Here is a 26159-nt window from a genome sequence, read left to right on the forward strand (position 1 = left end):
GAGGAGGAGAACAGAAGAAGGATGGATGCACACAGTGCGGAGCTGAGCTCAGCCAGGGAGAACAGAGACAGTCAGGGAGATGATGTCTCACCCTGATTTGTGATTTTCACCCTGATTTTTGCTGTCTTACCTTGGCTTTGCCAAGCCCTCTGTCCCCCAGAACAGGAGGAGAGAGCACCCAAGTACCACACTTTCAACTGATGACTCTCCACAGCCATCCCAGCTGTTGTGTTCCTGTTCTACAGCCCACAGCAGCAAAGATGAGGGGGGAAAAGAACACCATCACCCACTACTGACATTACCAGGGAGGTTTGGAAAGTGAAAGAGATATTTTTAATTTATTTGGCCTCATCCACAATTTTCTGTGTTCCTATATTTCTCCTCAGAGCCCAATATGCCATGGTTGTTTTTCTTTCTCTTCCAAACAGTCAAAGCTTATCCACATGATACTGAATGCACAAAACACAGCTGAAACACTCCTATTTAGTGTGAAATGCACATAACAAAGCACTTAGTGAAACAACTGAAAAGCCAACCTAAAATATTTGACAACCTTCACAAATCATTAAAAATAAGGACCACAACTTTTCTTAAGGTAGGGGAATATTCCCTAGCTCCAATAATTAATAAAGAACAACCAATATTCTTTGCTTAGACTGGACTTTGTACAAAGTCTTTCTCCATTATATTGTTAAAGATACATTCTTCAAATTTGACCTTAATCTTCCAGAAGCTACTTCAATTCCAGCTTTCCTATAGATACTGGCTTGTCAGAGACCTTTACATTTTAGCCTATAAATTAAGAGTCCAGTTGTGGAGCAGTCATCTCCACTTTCATTCCTGTCATGTTCCCTCCTTACACAAGCACTAACTCCAGAAGAAGAAAAGAGCAGGAGGATGATAGAAACCTAAATTCAGCAGCTCTTACATCAGTGTTCGATATATTGTTAAAACAGGACATAGCAGGCTCTTCCAACAATTGACTGTGCTTTAAGGAAACCAGAACTAGTAAGAATGCCTACCCCAATTCAAACGAATAGGAGTTCCAAATGTAACAGACACACATAAATGAAATTTTACACACAAATGTACACACACTGCTTAGGGCAAGTGCCCTACAGCCTGCATCCCCCATAGGTAACACCTGAGAGGCCTCCAGGACCAGCCTCACCAGCCCTCATCTGTGACCACATGCAGTCTCTTCCAGGCTTCAGCACTAGGAAGTTTTAACAGCCTTGTACTAATAGCCTAATTAACAGCCTTGTACAGCAGGAGTTTACTGCTGATGTTAATAAAAGGCAAATCACTCCCAGCTCTTGTGTTAAACCACTTATGCTCAATGGCAATCATTAAAGAACATTGCTCTTTAAAGTGCTCCTTCAAAAACCACAAAGAAATCACTCCAATAACAGTGGAGTAGGTTTTTAGCCTGGAAGTTGAGTGCCGATAAGCCTGGTACCTGGGAATCCTGCTGCAGGGGGAGGCAGAAACCCATGTTAACAGAGGCACTTCAGAGTACTCGAGAGTTTGCTCACTGCATCCAGCAGTGCCTCTCTGGGCTCTGGATGTCGAGAACATCATCACAAGGATTTGCTTTATTCAAAGACCAATTCACAGCAGCCCTCAGGAGCTAGTGATACATGATGAAGCTGTTCCCATCACTTCTGTTTCTTCACTTCTGTTCAGATGGTACCAGTCAAAGGTCATAGTTTGCTGCAATGTCCCCACAGAGGAATCAGCTAATTTTGCCTATATCCTATTTAACTTTCACCATGACACCTAAGTTTCTGATCATTCAATTTCTAAATAATTCCCTGGTTTTATTTAAACTTAGCAATTCCTTAAGCATGGAAGTTAAAAAAAAAAAAAAAAAGGCTAGAATAATGCCAGAAATTCCTGAAGTTCACAAAAAAACATACCTCACTTTCAGGAAAACCAGAACACCTTCTAAAGGTAAAGATGACATAGAAAAATGTGAAGTATACAAAGCAGTATATTTAAAGATTTTTTTTCAGCACAATCAGATCTGCTCAGAAGAGCTCTAATATGTTCTTAACTCTAAACATTCAAGGAACAACAACATATTCAGTGTATTAAAGTCTGTAGTGGCTTTGCAGGTTAAAGGGAAAACGTGTCAATTTCTTCCATTCCCATTCTGATTAATCCCGTGTCTTAACACAGACTAAATCTGAGGGCTGATGCCCTTTAACCCTTTAGTAACAGCAAAGCAGAACACTGGAAAACCTCTGAATGCAGACCATTAAAAGGTGCTTAGCTGAAAAAACACCTGCCACAGTAAGGCGTGCATACTACATATAAAACCATTTAAAGTTTTGTAACTTCATCTAGTCATTGCTGTTGATGAACACCTTCCACAGCCTCCCAGACACTACTGTCCCTACAGACATGTCCTGTCCTTCCAAGCTACAATCCGGAATCACAAAATTATCAACTGGAGCCCTAAAGCACTCTTTAAGAAGACGACAGGGGAATTAGAACAGAACTACCTATTTTTTTATATAAGATTATATTGCACTGTTTTCTCTGAATTCAGGGATCTTCTGACACATTTTGTGTTTACGGGTTACATTACTGAAATTGTCAGCAGCAGTTTCATTACCAGCAGAATGTTTTTAGATATGACTTTTTAAATAAAGACAGATATTAACTTGATCTGTATAAGGAACCCTTCCTAAAAATACCAAAAAAGCTAGAAATTCAAGACTGCAGTTGATATGTGTTATAGCCTATATTTTAAATATGTCTGAATTTATTTATAATAATTTAAATCTATATTAATTTATAATCAGACATGTTAAAAATTATAATCAGACATATTTCAGTCATCTTTATATTTTTTAATATGACTGAAATCTGCCTCCATTCTCTGTCCCCATGCTTTTACGACACATTTTTACCCTGCAAAGCATGATTCTGCTCTCATTCCTTTCAGTTCTACATTGGGACCCCAATCTTTCCCACCTGGGCCGAGATGATGCCCACTCCCAAAAAACATTATCTCATGCCAGTTCAGCACATTCATGCCTCCTGCCTTACCCTGCCTCAAGGCTGCTCCAGCCTCCCAAGACAGGGAAGCAGGCTGAAGAACTGGTTACAGTCCTGCTGAACAGATCAGGCTGCTGAGGGAGCCAGAAGTGCCAGCAGGCAGCGCAGAGAATGCCCGCTGACCACAGGCATGGAGACACTCAGCGTGCAGCTCAGGTGAACACCCACCCAGCAGGAGAGGCAGCAGCTATCACAGCTCAGTATCACGCTGGCAGGATCCCAAACCCCACAGTTTGGGAATCTGGCACAACTGCTAAGCTGCAGCGCTTTGAACTGCTGCTGCAGAATGCTCGAGTATTCCCTGCATGTGGACAAGTGTGCACATGTGCTGGGACAGCAGAACTACAAGCACAATAAATCATGCCTAACACATTGGCAGGTATTGACAGGCTTTCAGAAGACTCCTGGATTTGATGGCAAATGCACAGTGGCAATTAGGTTTGTGGTTTTTTTATTCAAGTGGAATAAAGTTCTCCTTTGTAAAGCATTGGAAATACACTATCTAAACTATTGTTTAGATAGTGTATTTCCAATATTTGTCACATACTCGGGACTGTACCAGAATATTCCTACTGGTCCTGTGTAGCTGGGTTTCTGGGGTCAATCAGAGCAGCCCTAAAGATTGCTGCAGTTTACAGACCCCTTTACAAATCTGCACATTCTGGGTCAAAGCTCAGAATAAATACAAAATAAGTCATCACAGTCAAATATGCCAAGGCACTTAGAGGAGAGACTGCTCAATGGCTCCCTGGTGGTTCCCAGGAAGCAGCTGCAGCATGGTGCTGCTGCACCTCCTGCTCTCTGTGTGATCCTGGGACTGCCCACAAACCTCACAGACAACCATCTCCAGACCTAAAACACAAGGTAATTCACGGCCTTGTACTATCAACAACATGCTGCTGGTGCTTTGCAGTAACCAAAACGCACCAAGACATATTTGTGAAGCTCTCTGTCAGGCTGTTCTGCTACTGAAAGAGGCACAAGCTGGACAAACAGTGGCTTCTCCTTCAGCAGAGCCATCTCACAGCCACACCTTAACAGCATCCTGCAATATGAGCACACATCCTGCCAGACAAACTTGTCTGGGGTACACGGCAAGCTTCCCCTCAGTACAACTCCTTAATTTTGCTAAATTTCACCTCCATATAAAGAACCCCATTCTAATTCTCTTTTGGAGACCAGAGCTGGGAAAAAATATTCAATGCAAACAGAAAATAAAGAGCTGCCATTCAGTATTCTGAACCAGGCTGGCTGCTCACCAGCTGTAATATAAACACTACAAACCATGAAGCTCCTACAACCATCTCCTTTATTTCCACCCAGGTATGTCTACTGAGTCTGTTAATACATACTACAGTGTAGCAACTGCCTTCCTATGAACCTAAAAACTGGAGCACATTAAGACAGAAAACTGCTGTAAAGGTGTTTAAAATGAAATCATCAATATACTATAAGGTTTAATGAGGAAGTAATTTCTGCTTTCACCAAGGGAAAAAAATACCCCTGAACCATACTTCTGAGCAAACTGGCAAACTGCTGAAAGAGGGACAGTTCAGTAATGTTTAAACTTGCAGGTTTGGGATGGAGATCATATGGAAGAGTAGAAGCAGGTTCTTCTAACATATTCTGCGATTAATTATTTGTTTTAAAAGAGGCTTGCAGCAACTAGGGAGTTTTGAACTAACAAAAATTCCTTAGGAAGGAGAATAAATCACTTTTTTTCCTTTTTCTTTGTACAATAAAACAGGATGCTGACACTTATGTTTCCATGTTCAGCACAAAATTCAGAGGACCACGCTTACATTCCTTTGCCAGAAGGTGCTATCTGCACGACTAGGGGATATGCATAGTCAGTGTAATTATGCATGAATAATGCTAACAAAATTTTCCTGAAATTCATTAAAATCACAGAAATGCATTCTGGTGAAGTAAACAAACTGCATAGAAAAAATTATTTTGATCTCTCACTACACTTGTCTCAAAACCCAATTTATTCTCAAATTCCTGCCTATTCTAACACATTACAAACCAAAGGCTGAATCACATCAGTGGATGGAAAAAAACAGCCCAAGATAAAATCCTCCTGAGCTTCAGATGAGCTCGGATGGTCAGAGCATGGTGCTGCTAACACCAAGGTCATGGCTCCAATCCCTGTGTAACTCATTTATTCATTATTTCATTAATTCAATTCCCTGACTATTCACTAGAGAGCTGGATGCAGTGATCCTCCCAGCTAAGAAGTGTCTGGGACTCTGGTACCAGTGACTTCTACACTGGATTTGCCCACCATTATTTCCAATGGTTATCTGGAAATCTCAATTTGCTTTTCCTCAGAAAAAAGTAACAAGCAGCTTGCTACTACTTACTAAACTAACTTCCTCCTTTTTCACCATCCTGAAATTTATATATTTTATCATTTGCCCTAGAACAATGAAGCTCCTAGAAGGGGAAATCTCACCACATTTTAAGCTGATACTATTTTATCTTAATTGTAAGGATGTTTTGGTCAAGTGATTATAATGAGTACATTATACAACCTTACATAATCATCATTTTTTTCAAAACTAAAATGTGTGCTTTTTTTAAAAATAGCTCTAACATAGTCATCTTTCCCAAAATATTAAAGAACACATGATTTTTTTAAAAAGATAATTACTTAATTTATACATTCATTATTTTTTCTCTTCAATTTTGTTCCTTCCCTTTTGCACATAAAATTATTATCAAATTATCATCTCCAGCAACTGGAGATTTAATACTTTAAACTTTAATTAGAGAACAAACATTTCTGTACATATGTATAGAAAAAAGAATGTTCACTGAGAATGAAATGGATAATTTATAGACAAACATTTTTACTAAAGCAGTTTCTCTTTTTGGCATCAAAGAAATTCTGGAAGCCAAGAAGAAGCTTTTGTTTTGTTTTAAATTATTACTAAAGGTTTATTCTTATCATGCAAATTGAAGGGCTTTTATTGCAATGCATAGTGTTTGCACCAAGACCAAGGTATTTTCTTTTCTACACACACGCTAGAACAAGAGTGAAATGTGGACGCTTAATTCCCTGCTCACTGGAATATCCAAGCAGCTGCAACAAGCAGGGCCAAGATCCAAGATTAGGGAATGCAGAAAAGCACCTTTGCAAAAGCTGTACAATAGTTTGCAAATCTACTTTGCAAAACTAATTTTTTTTTTTTTTTCAAAATCCATAATCTGAAAGAAACAGGGTCTCGGGCCAGAAACCTGAACTTTGGCACAGAGAGAACAGATAATTTACACTCTCTCTTCCCCTCCCTCTCTCTCTGGAGCTAAGTGGGAAGGAGGAAATATTTTGCAGCCCCTCCCACCTCCTCCTCCTCACAGTGATAGGCATCTACCAGCTAGAGAGCTGTAACTAACTATTAAGGTCCAATTAAGATGCTTTATAAAACATAATAAGCCATGAGATAGTATAAGCACATATGAAATACCTTATGTGCAACTGGCAATAAAGGCTGAGATATTCATAACTGTCTGTGAGATTTCAACACCTTCCTGCAAAACCAATACTCTGCATGCCTCAAGTAACACTTCTTCCCAGAAATCCCTTTTCCTGCTCTGGATACAACAGGCTTGGGCATCATTCATTTTTTGCACAACGTTTAAGAATTGCTTAAATACCTCAGGATATGCAAGAGGGTTTAGAGTTTAACTACACCACCACTGCACTCACACAGCAATCCTGTACCTGGTGCTGGAGTTTTGAAAGAGTTTGCATTTGGGTCACTCCACCAAAGATGACAAATAAAATTCCTCATGAATTTTAATTGTGAAACTTTGTTCCACTTGCCATTGCACTTTCAGAAACTCCCGGTATATTATGACATATACATTATTACAGTTCATAACTCTACAGAATGAAGCAAAGGTGACAGAGAGACTGAAAGTGGAACATGGAGAACAACCCCAAACCAAAAGCAACATAAGGAAGGCAACTTACAAGGACTGCAAGCCGCTCAATCCTCTGATGGCCTCGTTAGGTACAGTCTTCAGCTGGTTGTTCTGGAGGGTTCTGTAAAAATCTACTGTGTTAATAAAGTAGAATTGCATCCTTATCAAAGCTAGAGGTAGCAAAAGCCCATGGTCCTGTTATGGTTTCCCAGATTTCTAGCGTATATAAATGCATGTAGAATTCTCAAGACCAGATGCCCAAAGGCAACAATGAAACAATGGTCTCAGTTTTATTCACAACTCATTCATTAACAGCATTAATTTGCAGAGAACAAGCTGTGACACAGTATGCTGAAATTCCCTTGGGAACTTGCTGAAGAGGTTAAACAACTTAACACTAGGACAAATTTGCTACAAGAGATTATATGTTATTGTTTTCTTGTGGAATTACCTTACACATGCTAGAAAACACACAAACCTCTAATTTTTCCTGAAGTTGCATCAATACACAATGCATCAACAATGTAATTTATGAAGTGTGCTCACAACAAAGCACCACTGGGCCAAGCTGAATTAAGCTATACTGTTGTGGGTTTCTTCAAAATTCTCTTATAGAAGAACGTATGTCACATGGTAAATAACCTTGTAAAATCTTAACTCAGTTTTGGTGCATACTGGGGTAAAAATTCAAGTCACAACTTTTAATTAAAACCCATGTCCCACATTTTTCTAAGAATTGCCAGAATTTCAGGCACCTCCAGTGTTAGTATTGCAAGGGATATGTCTTCAAAAACTTTGAGACTTAGCATTCAATTTACAAAATATTGTATTGAATAGTATTGCAAAGGGGCAGCTCCCTCATCTGTACCCTAGTAATAGTGCCTATGTTTTTTTTCTTTAAAACCTCAAGGTCTGCTATTTTTTTTCTAATATCTCTTTAATTAACTACCTATTACCCTGCTAGCATTTGAAAGTATTTATATTATCAGAAATGTTGCAGTTTTCAAACATAGTTTTTTAAAACCTTTAACAACAGAAAAGCTTTTTTTATCCTTAGCTATGGAAAAACAACAGCCATAAAAATTCTTATTTCAGAATGAAAAACAACAGATTTTTTTTTTTAATAGTAAGGCATTTTCACCTAGAGAAGCACCAAGCTATAAGAATTTTTTTTCTATTGCCAGTAGGGAATAAGTCAAGCAGTGTATTAAACCTCTAAGTAACAGCAACACCTGACAATGTCAGGTACCTGACAAGAGTATGCTGAAGGCGTGCAGAACAACAAAAGCTTACATGTCCTTTTTAGGATTTTTCCTCTGATTGTTCTGCTATAAGATATACTTCAGAAACAAAGAAGTGTTCTAATAAAATACAGTAATTACAATTTAGTCAAGTTCATCACCATCATCCTGACCATATCCAGCAGGTTTTGTAAAGAAAACAATAAAAACTAGGAGAGCTCTACTTTAAAAGGACAGAGGGCAAAAAAAATTTTTGCTCCAGCCTACCAGTAAACAGTCTGGCTATGCTCTAAGAAAGCACAGAGCAAGCTATGAAGCTCTACAACCCAATTACTTACAGAACTTTGAGTTCTTTCAACCCGGACAAGGCCTTTGGGTGGATAAAAGTAAGGTCATTGCCAGCCAGTCGCCTGGAAAAAAATTGCAATAATAATTTTAGCCACAAAATACAGTACTTCTACAACCATCTAACAAGGAAAATCACTGCAATATCAGATCTTGCAAGCAATTATGCATTTTGCATTCAATTACACTACATTCACAATCTTCCAAGTTTTTAACAATTATTTCACTTACAGCACATTTTTAACCGTGAGGATGCATTATTCAGCCTCGTGGATATTCTTTTGCAAAGGTGCTAGAAAAAGCACAGCCTAGAATGATTAAAAACCTTCTTATGGTACTAGGTTTCAAAGTGCATTTACCAACATGAGTGTCTGGCTTTCAGCATTGCTCCACTGAAACAGGCTCTGGTACCCATGTATTTTAATCTATACAGCAGTTTCTAAAGAAAGTATGAAGTTAGGTAAAAACAGATGCCAGATGCTACAAGCAAAGCAGCAGAAGTCTCTATGAAAATCCCAAATATGAAAAAATATTCACAAGCAAGTGGTATGTTCACCCAGTGCTGACAATTGACAGGACACCTGCTGATATGACCAAGACATAATACTGGCAATATTTCGTCTTTTTGGTCAGCTATTTGGAGGAACTTTTGAAGAAAGGAAACTCTTTTGGGGCAGGGAGAAATGGAACAGGATTCTCAGCCATATACGCTCTCTCAAAATGTGGCTGGTTTCAAATCTGGACTGCTAGACAAGAACACAAAGTAAATTATGAAGATCAATGTGATATTAAAAGTAATCAAGACGGGAGATGCTGCAGAACACAAAGCAGGAGAGCAGAAGCAGCAGCCAAAACAGCTGCTTCCAAACAACTTGTTCCCCCTTCCCTCACTCCTTTTTTTTTTTTTCTTCAAGGTTTTACCTCTCCCCTGCCCAGCAGATCTGTGCAGTCCAGCCTTGGTTGAGCTGCTAATAGCTGTATTTCATCAAGGGTAAAAACAATAATGCAAAACACCCGGTCATCCATAACTGACACAAGACGCAAAAGTTTCAGCCAAAGTATTTGGTTTTAGACTTGGGTTTCATATCCCAGCTATGCAAAAGCAATGCTGGACAAGGCTGGGCAACGAAGTCACCCATGGAAATACTATGTACAATCCAATAAGTGTTAATAATTAAAAAACAATCAATGTGCTTTAACAAAGGTTACAGAATATCAAAACTCACCTCTGCTGTTACAAGGCACTGTGAAGCAAGCCAGACACAGCAAAGGGAAAATATTTCAGAGGCAAGCAAAGGAAATAACAAGAGCAACACCTAAAGGATCAGCTTGCCAGAACATAGCAATGTTATTACATTTTTATCTCCTTCTATAACTACATAGAAGAGATTACCAAAGCACTTAATGCTTACATAAATCTGCTTGCAACAGAACTAGTGACTTAATAAAATGCTGCCTGATAGAGAGGATGCTAGTTATCTTTATTAAATCCATTTCTCAAATGCAGATGGTTATATTTATAAACCAAGGGAGAAGAGGACTAGAACATCTTCATGAACAACAAGCTGACAGCAGAAGATCCTACTTAGAAAACTGTTGCTCTTGCTTGTTAAGGTGGATTCTGGGTTCTAGTCCAGGTATTTTCATACACCCCACAATTGCTATTGTTCTGACATCACTACAAGCATGTTTAAAAAAAACCCACATCTGCTGACTGCTGAGAAAAGTTTGTCTGCACGCTTGAGTAGAATCAAACAGCTCTACAACAAGAAGAAAAATAAGAAGAATCTATGTATGCTTATTCTTGAAATCTCCTGTCTGCAAGCAACTGCAGAATTTCAGAGCTGGGACACGACTTTTTCAAATACTTGGAGTTTTTAACATTAATGGAAGTTTCCAGATGGCAACAAAAACAGTCCCCTAAAACTAATTTTGTTGTCAGTAGCTGTCCAAATCGACTTGATTAACTTTATCTGGGGGAATGTGGAGGAAGGTTTGCAATATTTCATGTCTTTCCATCTAATAATTTATTTAGAAGTTCACTGTAAACAGAAGTACTGATGAAACATGCTGGGTCTCACAGCAGAGCCAGTAATCTGCAAAACACGTTTATGTTAAAATGTGTTTGAAACAGCATAATACAAATCCTTAAATCAAACAAAAATCAACGGAGGCTGTAGCACCTCATCATTTTGCATGCAAACACTACTATGATTACATATTACACAACACAAGGAGTGGCAGCCCTGGTAAATGTGTCAGGCAGCTCTGGCTGCAGCTCTGCCAAGGTTCCCCATTAATCTGCGGTGTGTGAGGCTTGTCAGGCATCTGCTCCCTCTCCCAAAGAGACTGGGGATTGTTACTTTAGCTCGAAAAAAGCAAAATTAAATAGCTTTTAAATACAGTTATTAAAATAAATAAATACTATTTATAATAATAATAAATATTAATAATAGAGATGTTTTTAAAAATAATATATAAATAGCTAATAAATAGAGCTGAATACTCTCCCCCAACCTGAACGGCACTAACAACAACCTAGAGAGCACAGTAAACACATGACAGCTGAGCCAGAGCAAGACTTGTGTGATTTCAAATAGCAGGACTCTGCTTTCCTCAAGGCAGCTCCTGCTTCTTCAGCCTTTTTCCAACCAACCAACCAACAGGAAAACCCCAGTCTTTGTGATCAATTACACTACCATTTCTCCACTCTCTGGCAGTGTTCCAGGCTTTACTCCTCAGTTTGCCAAATGCACATTTATCATTCACATCCTAGCCTTGGGGAGCTGCTCCTGAGGAGTTCCAAGTGCAGCTCCCAAGCAGGCAAAGATCAGTATATCACACACTGCTCTCAACACATTTCCCGTGCAGCAGCTGGAAGGACGGAAATGTTTCTCTCTATACAACCAGGTTCATTTTAAAGACAGAATTGAGAAATAAATAGCATACAGTATAGCACACATACACCATTATAAACTGTCATTGAAATCATCCAGTCAGGTTTTGCATGTTACCTTCTTTCAGCAAGTCTTTAAAATATTTATTATTAAATGATTTAAAAGCATTTGTTTTTCTCTCTCACATGCACATGCTAAATGGGCTAAGGGAAATCACAGTTTTACCAAGGCCAAAACTCTAGCACAACAGAAAATACACAACTTTCATCTCCTTGCAGCAAGACTCACTATCCTGCTTGAGAGCAGTCCTGGAATGTCCTGCTCTATGGTGGGACAATCTCACATTGTCACAAAGCAGCACCTTAAGGCAGCCCACATTTACACTATCAAGGGCTGAGTACCTATCCTTCCCCTCATTCTCAGTGGACATGGTTACACAGACCTAGTCTGAAATCCACCTGCTGCCACTGAACCACGGCACATCACCATTAATTAGAACTCTTTCTCCAAAAGGCAGCGGGCTGCAAAACAGACTCACCCACAAAGACAGTAAAAAATTAAATTAAACAGACAAGTGTAAAGTGTCCTGCCATGCTACATGGCCACAGAAAACTTTGCTGTCTCTTACTTCTCAAGGCACAGACACAGCAGCAGGCATCATAAATGTGTATCACACTGACCATGAGTTTTTCTGCGAACTCTATCCTGGCTCCCGTTTTTTGAGGCTCTGCCAAGGACTGCAGCTATTATTATTATTATTATTATTATTATTAATTCTAGCTGGAATTAGTGCATCTGAGTTAAACCCTGGAGGTTTCCCCAGTGGAGTCACAGATGTAATATATGGCCACAGTGGGTATCTTTCCTGTAACTGCTTAGCATTGAATATTCTGGTCTTCTGTTTTTACTTTAAAAATAAATATTGAGTGTTTTAATAGTAAATTTCAACAAATTCAAGTTTACAGAGTCAATTTCAGCATAACAGGATAACTGAACAGGACACACGGAGAACAAAATCCTTCTGCTAGCCTGTCATACAGAGGTGAGCAATATCCTTTAATCATTCCTTTAGTGACCCAGTAAATAATCTCCAGATGTGGATGACATCTTGTTATTACAGACATCAGGATGCAATGTACCTGAAGACTAACCTTTCATGGTGTCTCATTCCCACAGTACGCACCAAGCCTAGGTTCTTGCACTGAACTGCAGCTAATACGGTTTTCTTTCCTTTGGGAAATTAAAACTTTTGCAATTATAAGTCTGGCAACCCAGCTGCATGCTAACCAAGCCAAGTTAATCACTGGTGTGGCTCCAAAAGTCAGGGAGGGTGTTCCAAGGATACATTTTCCCTGTAACAATTAAAAGCATCACTCTTATTAAGACAGGATGCAATAAAACCTCTTGGAAACCTCTCTCCTCGTCTTGCATCCCAGATGGCAGTGAACCCTAGGACACTTCAGCAAAGAGTTTCATCTCCTTCCCTCCATCTGAAGGTCTCACGCTCATACAGAAAATGTTAGTGCTGTGGATTTTGGCTTGGTTTTTCTTTTCCTCTTGGTAGTATGCTTCTAACCTTTCATCTGTCTTGTCTCAGAGAAAAGTATAATGGCTACAACAGAGCAAATTCAAAGAGTGACACAGACCGCAACCCTGACATGTCATAATAAAACACCTGACTTATTATTTTTACTTCTACATTAGCTGATTTGTGGTAAGAGCCAAGACTCCTATTTCAAGGTTTAGTCTAGCCTGAGCCTTCCATACCCATCACTGTTCCTCTGCCTGGCCATCTACTTTTAGCTATGCAACCTTTACCTATTTTCCATCCCACTGGAAAACATCGTACTGCTTCTCCACCTGTACTTTCACAAACCCTACTTTTCATGCTGTCTTACATAGAACTATCCTGCTATCTTTACATGCCTGTCCCTAACTTCCACTTTTTCTGGGTTCTCTCTGTTTTCCAAATACAAACTTGAATTTTACTTCAAGTTGTCCCAGAACAGAAGTAATCTTTGGAAGCGCCTCATAGATAACTTAATCCAGGATGCCCAGCAAGTGTTTCCTCAAAGCTGAAAGAGCTTCAGTTTCCATCTGTGCCAAAATAGCAGTCACTTTGGAACAGAATTCTGGTTTTTCTCAACAGATGATGCCTATTTATGTGCTACAATTTATTAATCAAGGCTGAAAGCTCTACAGGAGAGGTACAGCCATTTGCAGGAAAATACAGGGTTTTTGCTGCATGGCTTGTGCAGGGGTGGGTACCCTGCCTGCAGACACCTCCCACCCCATTGGGCAGCTGCAGAAGGAGGAGCTGGGAAATGGCAGCTGGGTCTCCAGACTGAACCTAGCTTTGCTTATCTGGGAGCAGCAAACAGCCCCTTGGGCACTTCTGTCAGCTGCAACCTGCTGCATTGCTGGAAGCCAAACTACTACCTTCAAGTTACCCCAAATTCCTGTGCACCAATTTAACAAAACTGAATGGATACTTTACTTCACTGCTGCTAATAGAAAATGCATTTGTCTCCTCCTTTTCTTACAGCAGTTTTACTATTATACAACCTTCACCATTATTTTTAAAATTGTGAGTACTACAGCAAGACACATGATGACTGGAGAAAGAGGACTGTAACTACAACAGCACCAACTCCACTTCTCATCATGATCGCTCTCCCTTTCCAGCATTTACAGCTTTCTCAAAGTTATACTGAGCTTTAAGATAATTGCTTGTTTTCAAAATGCATTTCTGGCCTAAAAAGCTAAAATATCTAAGTAAACAAAACTGACTGATTAAAAAGTCTAAAGCTCTTCATAAGTTCTATGGTTAAATTGTCAGCAAGACTCACCAGCATCTACCAGAAGACAAAATAAGCTGTATGGTAACACTTTTCATGGACTATCAAAAACAGGAAAATAAACTACAATGGATTTTCAGGAAGGCAAGCGTTTAGAACCATGCAAAATATGCTCTATCCTTTCATTTTTAAGCAGTTCCTGTATTTGGGCAAGACCTCGAAGTAGAGCCCACAGAGTGCAACACATGCACCTATAGAAATAATGTAACATAAAACAGTTATCATAACTACAAGTTATTGAAACAAGTGGTCTTTGTAATCTCAACTAGTATTCTGCAGCAAAAAAACCTCAGAAGTTTGCATAAAGTTTTTAACATGGACATATTTGTTGTCAACATAAGCAACAATACCATGGTATCTAGAAAACTGGTTAACACCTAGTGTACAGCAGAAATGTTGAGTTGTTGCAGAAAGCAATTTTGATTCCTCTCACCTCCAAAGCAAAATGCAGAATATATTTTATAAAATACATTCTCCTGTCCCTACTTGCCTTTGCACATCTTGTGCTATGTTGTGGTAACTTTCCTTTGCTTTAGCATAGGCCAGATAGACCTTTCTCTTGATAGCCATCTCAACACTCAGGTAATAATGCATTTCACTCTCCTAATCTGCACAACAGAGACAGATGAAAGCCACGAAGTTTGGTTTTGATCAACTGGGATGCAACAATGCAATTAACTACAGATTTGTGCTTTTAGCAGGTAGTGCTATCTGGATACTCAATGTTTCCAAGATCATGAAATATGTTAATGGTCAGACATGAAAGGGTGAAAAAACTGCTGCTGATATAGCAAATCCTCAGAGTTGCTTTGGTCTGTTCATACAGCCTTGTCTCTTGTCCTGGCATTGACTGGCTATCCAGGCACGGGATCTTTGAATGACCACACACCTAGCAAGTAACACTGCAAAATGGCAAAGTGGGTTAAGTCTACATGTATTTGACAATTAAACTTTCATTACTGGCTTTCTAACCACTTCAAATGTATATTGGGTAAATACAAGACAAAGGTTCTCCAGACACCTTCACAATGAATGACCTTAGAGAAACTGAGGTAATTTTCAGTATGATTCTTTGATTCAGTTTAGGTTGACTGTTAGCTTTTTTCCAGCTGAAATAAAAACAAATATTTTTAACAGAATCATCTAGAATTTTACTTTTATATAAGAAGGGCAGAAAAAAGAACTTGACAGGAGTCTGGTTACTATTTCTGTGCCAGGACATCTGCCAAGGCTAATTAGCCAAGAATGCCTCTGTACTAACAAAAAAATACAAGAATACTAACATGTGAGCAGAGGGGAGGAAAGGAGTAAAATAATGGCATCACCACATCATCTTATGGTAACACACAGCATCGTACTATGAAACTACAATGACAGAAAATAGTCAGTTACTTTCTCAGAGGATAAGGCATTTACCTTCAAAATACAGGATTTATTTTTTCTCCTTTTTTGTCTAAGGTTTTCAGAGCTCATGTGATGACTCTTGAGACCCTGCCCTCCAACTGGCTACCTGGTCACTCACACACACACCCCTTTTGTTCCACACTCCAGTTTCTGAAACTGAAAGGAGAAGGATGGAGGACTGCATGGCATGAGCACCATTTGGAGAACTGTACTTGGAGAGACACAGCTTAAGAGCTCCTCCAGTTGCTGCACAGCCTCCAGAAGTTTCTTATCTGGTTTATACCTTCAGACAGCCTCAACTTGGCAACTCAGGCAGCATAATAAATAAGGCTTGTAAGACTGGTCTTGAAGTGTAACACGGCAAAGTTCAGCCTTCAGGCCATTCAGCTACGCCAGCTTCTATGTGTGTGTGTGCATGTGAGAAAAACACTCAAACTCGAAAAAAGCAACAGATAAGGAAAAGGTTTTGTTGTCCTCTGAAAGTACTTGCAGCAGAAGAACCAGTCTTGGGATCCTTATATACAACCACATCAACTTTGGAAATTAACATGTAGAAACAGAAACTGGAAAGAAAGAACTTCCTCATCTTCCAAAAAACAATGGAATTTACTCAACCTACTAGCATCTATCCCCACAAACAGGAAAAAACATGCAGCTGTCAAGCAGAGCAAGAACCTTCTAAGCTACTGAAATATTCTTGTATCAGCATGATTAAAACTCATCCAGAATCAAATTGATTTAGGATTCACAGAGATAAGAAAACACTAATTAAACACAGGTTGGCCAACATGTTTTGAAACATCATTTAGCATTTAATGCAGACCAAGTAAGTGATGTTTAAAAATATCTTAGCTGACTGTGGTTAATTCTACTTGGGAGTCTTTGCCTAAAGGTTTGTCTTGACTAGAATTTGAAGGTGCAAGTTACAACACGCTGATGGCTTTCTAAAGCTGCAGCGCACACAAGGCAGCAAGCGTTTCTAATGTGAGCACGCTGGTCAAGTTGTTAGGCTTTTAACTTGCCACCACACGAGAAACATTACATTTTTTTCATTAACCTTACATTTTTTTCATTAACATTTTACCTCTTGGAATTCAGGCTGGATCAACTGAGGAAATCACCTCCTGCAGCTGTTTAAATATTCAGAGCTGATAGATCGATGGAAGATCACCCCCCGGCTTCTAACACCATGTCATTATGGCTCTTTCTGAAGAACCAACAGCTAGTACCTACACTGGTTGCCTTTGTAAAAAAGCAGCTGGAGAAAGATCTCTGCCTGTTCCTCAGACTCTGCTGGTGGGGCTGAATGGACAGAGGTGGGGCAGTAACGTCTCCAATTGTGCCAGCCTGTTTTACAAGAGGACATTTAGCCACAGTTTTAGTTATCTCATGTGAGCTAAAACAAAGCATCAGGACAACATGAAGATTCATTCTTACCTTTTCTACTCAAAACAAGTTCTTCACCTCCAGTTTCTAACTATAAACCTTAAGGTTTCTCACACAGATGGAAGAGAAAAGAATGGCACCGTCTCATCAACATTCACACACCACCTCGAAAATCCTGCTCTTTAGAGACCCAGCACTGAAGGACAAGGCAAGCCTTTCCATCAAGTGCTGCACAGCCAGGTGAGAAAAGACACAGCATGGTCAACTAACAGCCCGGCCTTGGCATAGTTCCAAGACATGTCTTATTCACAAAACTCAGGTAATAAAAAAGACATGATACTCCCTCTCCCTGCGCACAGAAGACACAACTTGGTGCTGATTGAGAAATTAGGAGGAAGGGTACCATCTAAATTACACACTGAAACAGATACTACAAAAAATAAGCAGCTGTGGCATTTCAGCCAGGTGGTCATCTTCAGCTGCAGTCAAGAGGGAAAATAACTCTACACATCTCCCTTGCAGATACTTCCTGATTACAACCTTATGGCAAAAACCCACCTCATTTTCACTGCCAGTATACATTTTAATTACTCCTTATGTTCCTAAAATATACTTTGTCAGCTAAAAGCCATGAGCACAGACTCTGGAGATATTTAAGCAAAACCTCTTAAGGCTTGTAATCAACATGGATATAATTAAATAGTCAAGCAAATACTCAGTCACACTGTTTATTTTCTTGCAAAAATTAGTTGCACGTGTGTGGTCTCTTGTTCACTGTTTACTCATTTCTCAAAAAGCAGAATAGCATTGTGTTTCAGAAATGAGAACACTCTTACTGAGCTACCTCTTCCTTGTATTACTTTATTTCCCCAACCATTTTCAACCAGCCATTAAATCAGCAAGTTTTGCCCTTGCCTGATAAAATGAACAATATCTGAAGGTAGTGTCATTGGAGAGAGACTACTGCATATCATGTATGAGCAAAAAACAAAAACACAACAGATCTGGGTATCAGTACACATCTGGAAGTTGACCGAGCCCTCGTGTCTGTTGGTGCCTTCAGGAAGGATTTACTTTCCTTGCAGCATTACTGGCTGTGATATGGTTTTTATACCCAACAGTCCAAGAGCGCAGAGCACTTTCCTCCCTGACCGCTGCTGGAGAAAGTCAGGGCCCAGCCCAAGGCTGACTGGCTGGGAAATTTCCTGCATCCCCTTCACACAGTCACATCCTTTTGTCACAAGTAACCCACAGACAGACATGGAACAGATTGCAGTCCTCTGCTTCTTGCATGGACCAGCAGCCACACAGCTAAAAGATGATCATCTCAATCTTGCCCACGAGTGCAGGCCAAATCAGATCACAACATTCTTAAGGGTTAAGAGTGGAAATCAAAACAAGCTTAAAAGGTCATTAAGTCAAAGACACTTATGCATTATTGGAGTGGTTCAAGTTTCTGAAGACAGACTAGAAAACTGGCCAAGAATAAAAATAATTTTAATTTTGCCTTCCTAATAAGGGACTGCCTTTTCAATTAATCTAGCAGATCATTCACAAATAAAGTGTAAAATCCTTCAAACTACTTTAGATAATTTTACACATTGGAAGGGACTGCCACCTTTTAAAAAGGCCATCAAAACATAAACACAACCTGGATATTCTAGTTAAAAAGTCATACTGGAAAATGGTTTCTACTGTCTAAAAACACTGCATTATCTAGTTATATTTTCCTCTTCTAGCTTTCTATAAATACTTCAGGTGTGGTTAGAAAACCACGGCCAAGTTCTTCAAGAATTTTTAGTTTCCATATCATGTTTAAGGCTGCAGCATGTTTACGTTAGCATTTTCTGAAGAATACACATCATTAACTGCTAAGGCAAAACCCTTGGTGGTCTGCTTCTCCCTGACTCTGACCATTGCCATTCCAATAGTTTGCAAATGACTTCCAGATGGGTATCAGTTACACAGACACGGAGAATTTTTATAACATTTCTAAACAGTGCTCAGTCCTGCTGACAGATGGTGAGTGTGCTACGCCGTGACACGCACGGCCAGGCTGTGAATGGGGGCACACGGAGCGCTCAACCCAACGGGCACATTCTGCCCCTGGGCAAGGCAAACTCCCTTTGCTTGCACCTGTGAGTAATGCTCCCATAGCACGTTACCTCAAAGTTACAAAATCCCACATTATTCCTGCAAATTTGATTCTTTCCTGGGGATGCCTTAACATGGCCATTTAGTGCCATTTCAGATGTCCTCTTCCACCTAGCCCCCACTGGTTTCCCATCTGTGTCACACCTGTCAGTCTGGTGCAGGTGTCTTGGCTAATCCAGAACATCTAAAACAAGCCTGGGATGCATAATTGAAGCACCCGAGTTGCTTCCTCTTTGGTGATGCAGAAGGCTCTTCTGAATTGAGCAGCCAGCTTTTTCAAGTCAGGTGCTCTGCTTCTTCCACTAGTGTTCTTTTTAGGATTTGGAAAATGATCCTCTGAAGTCACTGCCAAATAATTCATTTCATTGAAGAAATGACAACTCCCATTTCAAATGGCTCCTACTGAACTTATTAATCTCAGCCTCTCCATACATGTAACTCAGTTGCCTAAATAATACATTCTAATTGTCTCCCATTTCCATTCCATTAAATTCTACGATACTATTTTGCAATATTAATTAGCAAACTCCGCCAAGGGCTAATTGAACACAGCATTTGACAGCACAGGGCTATGGCATGGCATGAAGATAAAGGTGTCTGGGACTGTCTATTTGATGGAGATCCACTAGACTGCATGCTGGTGTAGGTACTTAGTACATTCCCACTAGTTTGTGGGATTTTAGTTTTCCTTAATGTAATTCTTGGGAGAACTTATCAGTGAAGAGTCACTTTTAGTACAGGTTCCAACACCACTTTAAGTCTTTTCTTTAAATCACTTTTCTTTGGCACGGACACTAACTCCAAGGTTTGCGTGCTGAAAAAGCAACTTTTGCCTGGCAATCAGAATTTGGATCTGTTCATCTATAAATAAAAGCCAGGAAGAAACTTTGACAATCATAGAAAGGAAAATTGTAGTTGCACAGAAGGAAGCATGAGAGTTTAGTTGCTCCTGTTCATAACCAGCAAAAATAAAGAATGAAGTATTTTTGTACCCTGTCCCATAGAGAAAAGGGAACAGGGAGAACAAAGTCTCTGTCATATCTGCTGCTGGTCATTTCTATTGAAGAGGAAAGCTGTTTTGTTTGAACTTACTTCTTTATACTCCCATTTAAAAATAACTTGAACTGAAACAGGGGAATCTGGAATTGTGTTTTTGTTTTGGAGTTTTTTTCCTCCCAGAAGTTGCTTTAACACATCAAGTAAGGATGCTAAGAATGATTTAAAGCTCTTTGTGTTCACACATAATTCTGAGCTTAATGCTAGCCTAATTTTTTTTCAAACTGAAAACCTGGAGTTCAGGGGGGCAATGAGGTACATGTAGCAAATGGCTCTTAGGCAATAAGCACAACAGATGATGGCTGAAGGCTCTGCCTTTCCTCCTTATCTCCTGACGCACCCCAAGGTTTATGAAGTTACACAACAACACCCACCCATTAGGTTTTATTGCTTAATTACTTATTGAGGAAAAGAAATTAAATCTCCCACAGTCATCAAAGCTGGAAAAACAGAATTGTTTGGGCTTTTCAGCTTCTGGTGTGAAACATGCCTGTGAAAAATTAAAATGTAAAAAGGGGGTTACAGATCTAGTCTAACAAAACATACAGACATACAGAAGCACATATTATAAAGCACATATGGAATGTTTGCTAGTATATATTCTGAAGCCAACCAAGCCTCCCTAGGCCACTTTTTTTTCCAGCTGACTACTCATGCCATAGAGCCTTTCTTAAATTTTGTCAATTACACAAAAGCACCATCTGAAAACCTATTTTTCTTCATAAAGCATTCTTGACTATACCACAGATATAAGCAATAGTTTAAATCAGAGGAAAAAACAGAACCTGTTAAACATGAAATGAGATATCACACACAATTTATCTGACATAAATCAACTCAACTGCACTTCACACTTGTACTGACCTGAGTCAAAACTATTTAAGAACCGGGTAAAATGGAGTTAAGTGCTTTAGTAATGGTAGCTGCTACATTATCAGGATGTAAGAGAGATCAAAATTCTAAGGAGAGGTAGAACACCTTTTTAGAGTCACCAGTGAGACAGAAGTGCAAAGAAGCAGCCTACAGGAGCCCAAATCTTTCTTCAGAAGCAAGCAATCCATCTCAATTTCTCAATATCTTTGTTCCAGTGAGTGGTACTGGTTATAACAGATAACCAGAGTCAAAGGGTTCAGGGCTCTATCTGCAGTTTTGCTACAGGGTTTATTTATTCTTTTGCCCTCTACAAATGGTTTTCATTCTTGGCTTGTTTCCTGCTTGGTGAAGTCAGAAGAACACTACCCTACCTCGTAAGAGTGGTCTGTCTGGGGAAACGAGCTGTTCTTTCCCTAAGGTAATTTACTGAAAAACCTCTCACTGCAGCAGCATCCACAGTCCTAGTCTTGCCAAAGTCACAAACAGAGACAGCTTTAATTTGTACTTTAAATGCTCTTTAATAAAAGAAACCCTAGTTTGTCACTGAATGTAAGAGAGGCACAGCAAATTGCAGGGGTTTTGTCTTATCTATTGCTTAGTACTGGAAGTTCTCAAAGCTCTCTTGCACAGGTTGAACCATTACCCTCGCCCTCTCTTCACAGATAAGGAAACTCTAAGGCACACAGAAAGCACGTGTCACCTAACAGCACTTAAAGCAGTAAGTGAATGCCAAACCTGCCTCCCTGTGTACTGACTGAAACCCAACCTAATTAAGGACGATGCTGTTGAAAGCATGCTTCAGCTTCGCAAAAGCATCTTAGCTAAGACTTCAGCAAAATACTGAGCACATGAGGTCAAGGATTCAGAAATCCAAGTATCAGTTAAGTAAGACATAAAAAAAAGAAAGCTAAAATGAGAGTAGGACAAAAGGGAGGTGGGAAGTGGGGGAAAAAAAATTCTGTCAGAGAAATTAAGAAGCCCTGTACCACAGAACTTCTGATATAGGTCAGGATGGGCTTGTGAGCATTGCAACTGCAGCCTACAAGGACAATGGAAGCCAGCTGCTCAGTAAATGAAGCAACACCTATTTTATGGAACTTATGCAACAACTATACTGTAGCTCCTTCAGAAACAATGGTAATTACACAACTCTTGTGTTATCTTTGGATAACGCTGTAATTAGTATGTGTCATCACTCTAGCCATGATTAAAATAATCACTATAAAAAGTCCCTTGTAAGTAGCATTTACTGTCCTGGTTTCCAAACAGGTACAAGATTATATTTTTAAAGTATAATTGCTTTTTCTGTTCACAGCTCAACAGTGTTTCTCCACCCACCTCCCACTTTATACAGCCATACGATGTTGCAGCCAAACTTTAACATGTGTAAAATACTTACAGCTCTTCCAAGTAGGGAAAGTTCTTGAAGGCATCTTCTGGTAGTCTCGTGATGTTATTCATGCTGATATCTCTGGAAAACAACAAATACAGATTTATCAATGACCAGGAAAGGATTTTTATACTGTATGAGAAAGATACAAAAAAGAAAGTCTCATCAGATAGTATGGCAACAGAAAAAAAACTACTCTGGTATCACAGAGTAATATCTCTTTCCAGAAATTTGCATGCTAAACTTTCAAGTCACTGTAATTTGAGAATCAAGTTGCAGCAAAGACCTATAAAATGGGAAGTTGACAAAATAAAGTTTTCCAACACCTCTAAACAAAAATAATTACTGTGAAACTACAGGGAAGGCGTGCATGGAAGAGGCTCTACAGTACTGTTATCTACAGTACTAATTTTTACCAACTTACACTTACATACAGTTTTAACTCAGATGATTAAGAATACTCTAAAACCACAAGCATATGGAAAAAAAATATGGTGACCACCCACCACGCAAATTTTCATCCCACAGTGTCTCTAAAAAAAAATAATACATGCATTAGGACTTAATAAATAGCTTCTGGCAAACAACGCTTCTGGAACAACTGGCAAGAATAGCAGAAACATGTCCTAGCTCTACCACAGTCTTTTTTTGTTTTCTTTTGTTTTCCTTCTACAAAACCCATAAAGTCCTCGAGGTAATAGTTTTAAGTAGATTTCATTCTCAGTCCCTGAGCAGAGGGAGGCTGGCAGCAAGTGCTTACATGATAGGTATGCGGACCTGCTCAGCTTTTTTCTTTACAAAGCAGCAGTAAGTGGCAAACTTGGTGCCATCACCTCACTTCACACCTACACAATGATCACAGATAATCCAGTCCTAAAGCAAGTTATTACCCAATGTGAATAAAAGCAGCACGAAAACAATTTGGTTTGATAATTCAACTAACTGCGTAACAATTCATGACATAATCCAAGTTCTTACTTTCCACTCGGTTGCTGGTTTGGGTTTTTCCAGTATGCAGTTAATAAGCAATTCAGTAACACTTGTTAGTAGAGCCTTCCCTGCTTGCTGTCTTCCACATCTTGTTCTCTAGTGCCTGCACGCCACCTCTACACAATTGAGATAAAAAACAAAGCCAAACTCTCCTTTTACCTCACTAATGGCCAACAAGTATCGCTGAAGCTCCTCCCTGACACTAACAAGTAACTGGCAGCTGATCTGATGCACCACCTGCGCAGCAGAGACCCTCAGGTGCTGCCAGCTGAAAACTGCATTCTTACACTAAATCCAGCCATTCCTCTAAAACTACCCTCTTACATTAAATCCAGACACCATTCCTCTAAACTGCACTCTAACGCTAAATCCAGAGACAGCCACTCCTGTAAAACTGCACTTACACTAAATCCAGAAGCAACAATTTCTCTAAAATAAATGTTAATGAAACAGCGGTCCAAAAACTTCATTTCTCACTTCCCAGCATAAACTAAGAAAGTTACTCCTCAGCAGCTAATAGTATACTAACCTAAGTCAAGAGCAGTGACATCAAAATAAGGTTCAGCATATACAAAACAAACCCAACTGTGATAAGAGCCAAAACAAATCCTCTATGGGAAAAAGCCTCCTTCACCAAGCTCCAGAAGGAGATGAACTGGAGATGCTTTATCCCCAGATCTGACAGCCTGCGTGCTTTGAGCAAAGTTTTGTGCCTTGGCAACAGCCTGGTCACAGTAAAATGTTGCTGTTGAGGAGGTTTTTCTTCTTGTGTAGGAAAGTAAATGAATGTATCAGGTCCATGACCTGTCATCTGTCTGCTCCATGGGAGACTGCAACACCTATTCTCACTCATTTTGCAAATTCTCACAAACACACACATTTGACACATCCAGGCTTGTCCCCTCCTTTTTAGAGAGCTGCAAATCCACTTTTGTTATCAGCTGGGAACTATTTATGAATAGGGCAGAAGAGCAAGAAGAGAGTGAAGACCCTAATCTTAAGAACTAGTAACCCATGCAAGAAAATCCCTGAAAAAACATTCCTGGTGATATAAAACCTTACTGTCACATGCACCACAATAACTAGTGGCAGTAGAAATAACAGCACATAGCATCAGAAACCACTGCATGAATGCTTATGCATCACCTTGGCAAAGATTGTGGCTGCACCCACCTTTGTTGCACTACATGGCAGCTCTTTGACAGCTGAGGCAAGAAATAACATCCACCAGAAAGCAATGGTCTTGAAATTTCCAGAGCCCAGTTTCAAAAGTGCCCTATGCAATCCCACACAAAGCCAATGGAAACCATGCAGACACACAGAACGGCTGACATCCAAATTCAAAGCAATTTTCGCTTTCTCTAGGATCTGAAATTAACTAAAAATCTTTTTTCTGTGTAGCTTCAAGTATTAGGCTTTACAATTTTAATTTGGGAAGTAGATTCTTTGGATGTAAGCATGAAACAGACCATCTTAATAATGAGAACCATCATCAATAGTCTCAAATTCTACTGAAATCTATTTTCAGTGAAGCTGAATTTGTAAAAAATCCATAGAAATATAAACTGTGATTGTCTTTATCATGTAAATCTTCAGGGACTGCTTATCATGATGCCTTCCTAAAAAGCTGAAATTTTTACAAAGTTTCTGCATTTGCTTTCATTACATGTGATAGTAATTCTTACCAAATACATAAGTCAATCATTATACCACTGATCTGCAAACTTTGGGGAATATCCAAGTACCAGCTCTGAAATTTTCCTAAAGATCATCATACAAGTCTTAAAACAATTCCTATTTAATTAAGAACATTATGTAAATGAGCTTTGCTGATATATATTAATTTTTTTTCCTTTTTCTTTTCATTTCACTCTACAGAATCTCCTCAAAGAATGAGTTCATAAGCACTACACACTGGTAATAAAGTATTAAGTAGTTCATGACCAAGAATTTTCAAACAATATTAGGAACACCCATGACACTAAAATTAGATTACTTAATAACTAGTCTCTAATAAAGTTTACCTAGTTAATTTGGGAAGATACTTTTAATAACACATAATTAATAGAAGAATTGCAACAAAAATGGCAGAGCACAATATACTGTAACAAAATAATGACAAATAATCCCCAAAACCACAGTCCAAAACAAAAATAGCCCTTGCTAAGTTTCTACTGTTTGCATTTTAGAAATAGTCATTTTACTACTCCTAAACTTAAAAAAAAAAAGGGGGGGATCAGTCTATACAGTATCAAGAAGGCTGTCTATTTAATAAAGATAAGTATTAGTATGCCCTTTGACATGTCAAAGGAATCTCCACTGAAAAGCTGTCACACACCACCTGTTTCTCTGCTAAAAATCCCTCGGTAATATAGGCTCAGAAATCATTTAGGGTGCTAATATATAAAGAAGGTTCCTAAGAATGAATAAAAGAACACTAGTAGTACTATCCTAACCTCTAACAGTGTTCATGGGAATGATGCTATCACACAAGAGAAGGATAATGGCAGCATTCCAGCAGGACTAGGCTAGAAGACCTACTATGGATTGGGTTACTACATCCAGATCT

At 39.2% G+C, this 26159-nt stretch overlaps 1 protein-coding gene across 1 annotated transcript in view; it reads right to left on the minus strand.

The window, feature by feature from the left end:
- Window positions 1-26159, minus strand: part of LGR4 (leucine rich repeat containing G protein-coupled receptor 4) — a 71485-nt gene that overhangs the window by 17582 nt on the left and 27744 nt on the right. The window contains exons 2-4 of the mRNA XM_041411942.1: window positions 22610-22681; window positions 8576-8647; window positions 7046-7117 (exon numbers count right to left, since the gene is read on the minus strand). Of these exons, the coding sequence (XP_041267876.1) occupies window positions 7046-7117; window positions 8576-8647; window positions 22610-22681 (216 nt within the window). The remainder of the gene's footprint in view (window positions 1-7045; window positions 7118-8575; window positions 8648-22609; window positions 22682-26159) is intronic.

The sequence above is a fragment of the Onychostruthus taczanowskii genome, unplaced genomic scaffold (genome assembly GCF_017590055.1).
Source record: "Onychostruthus taczanowskii isolate IOZ18803 unplaced genomic scaffold, ASM1759005v1 scaffold101, whole genome shotgun sequence".
Lineage (NCBI taxonomy): Eukaryota > Metazoa > Chordata > Aves > Passeriformes > Passeridae > Onychostruthus > Onychostruthus taczanowskii.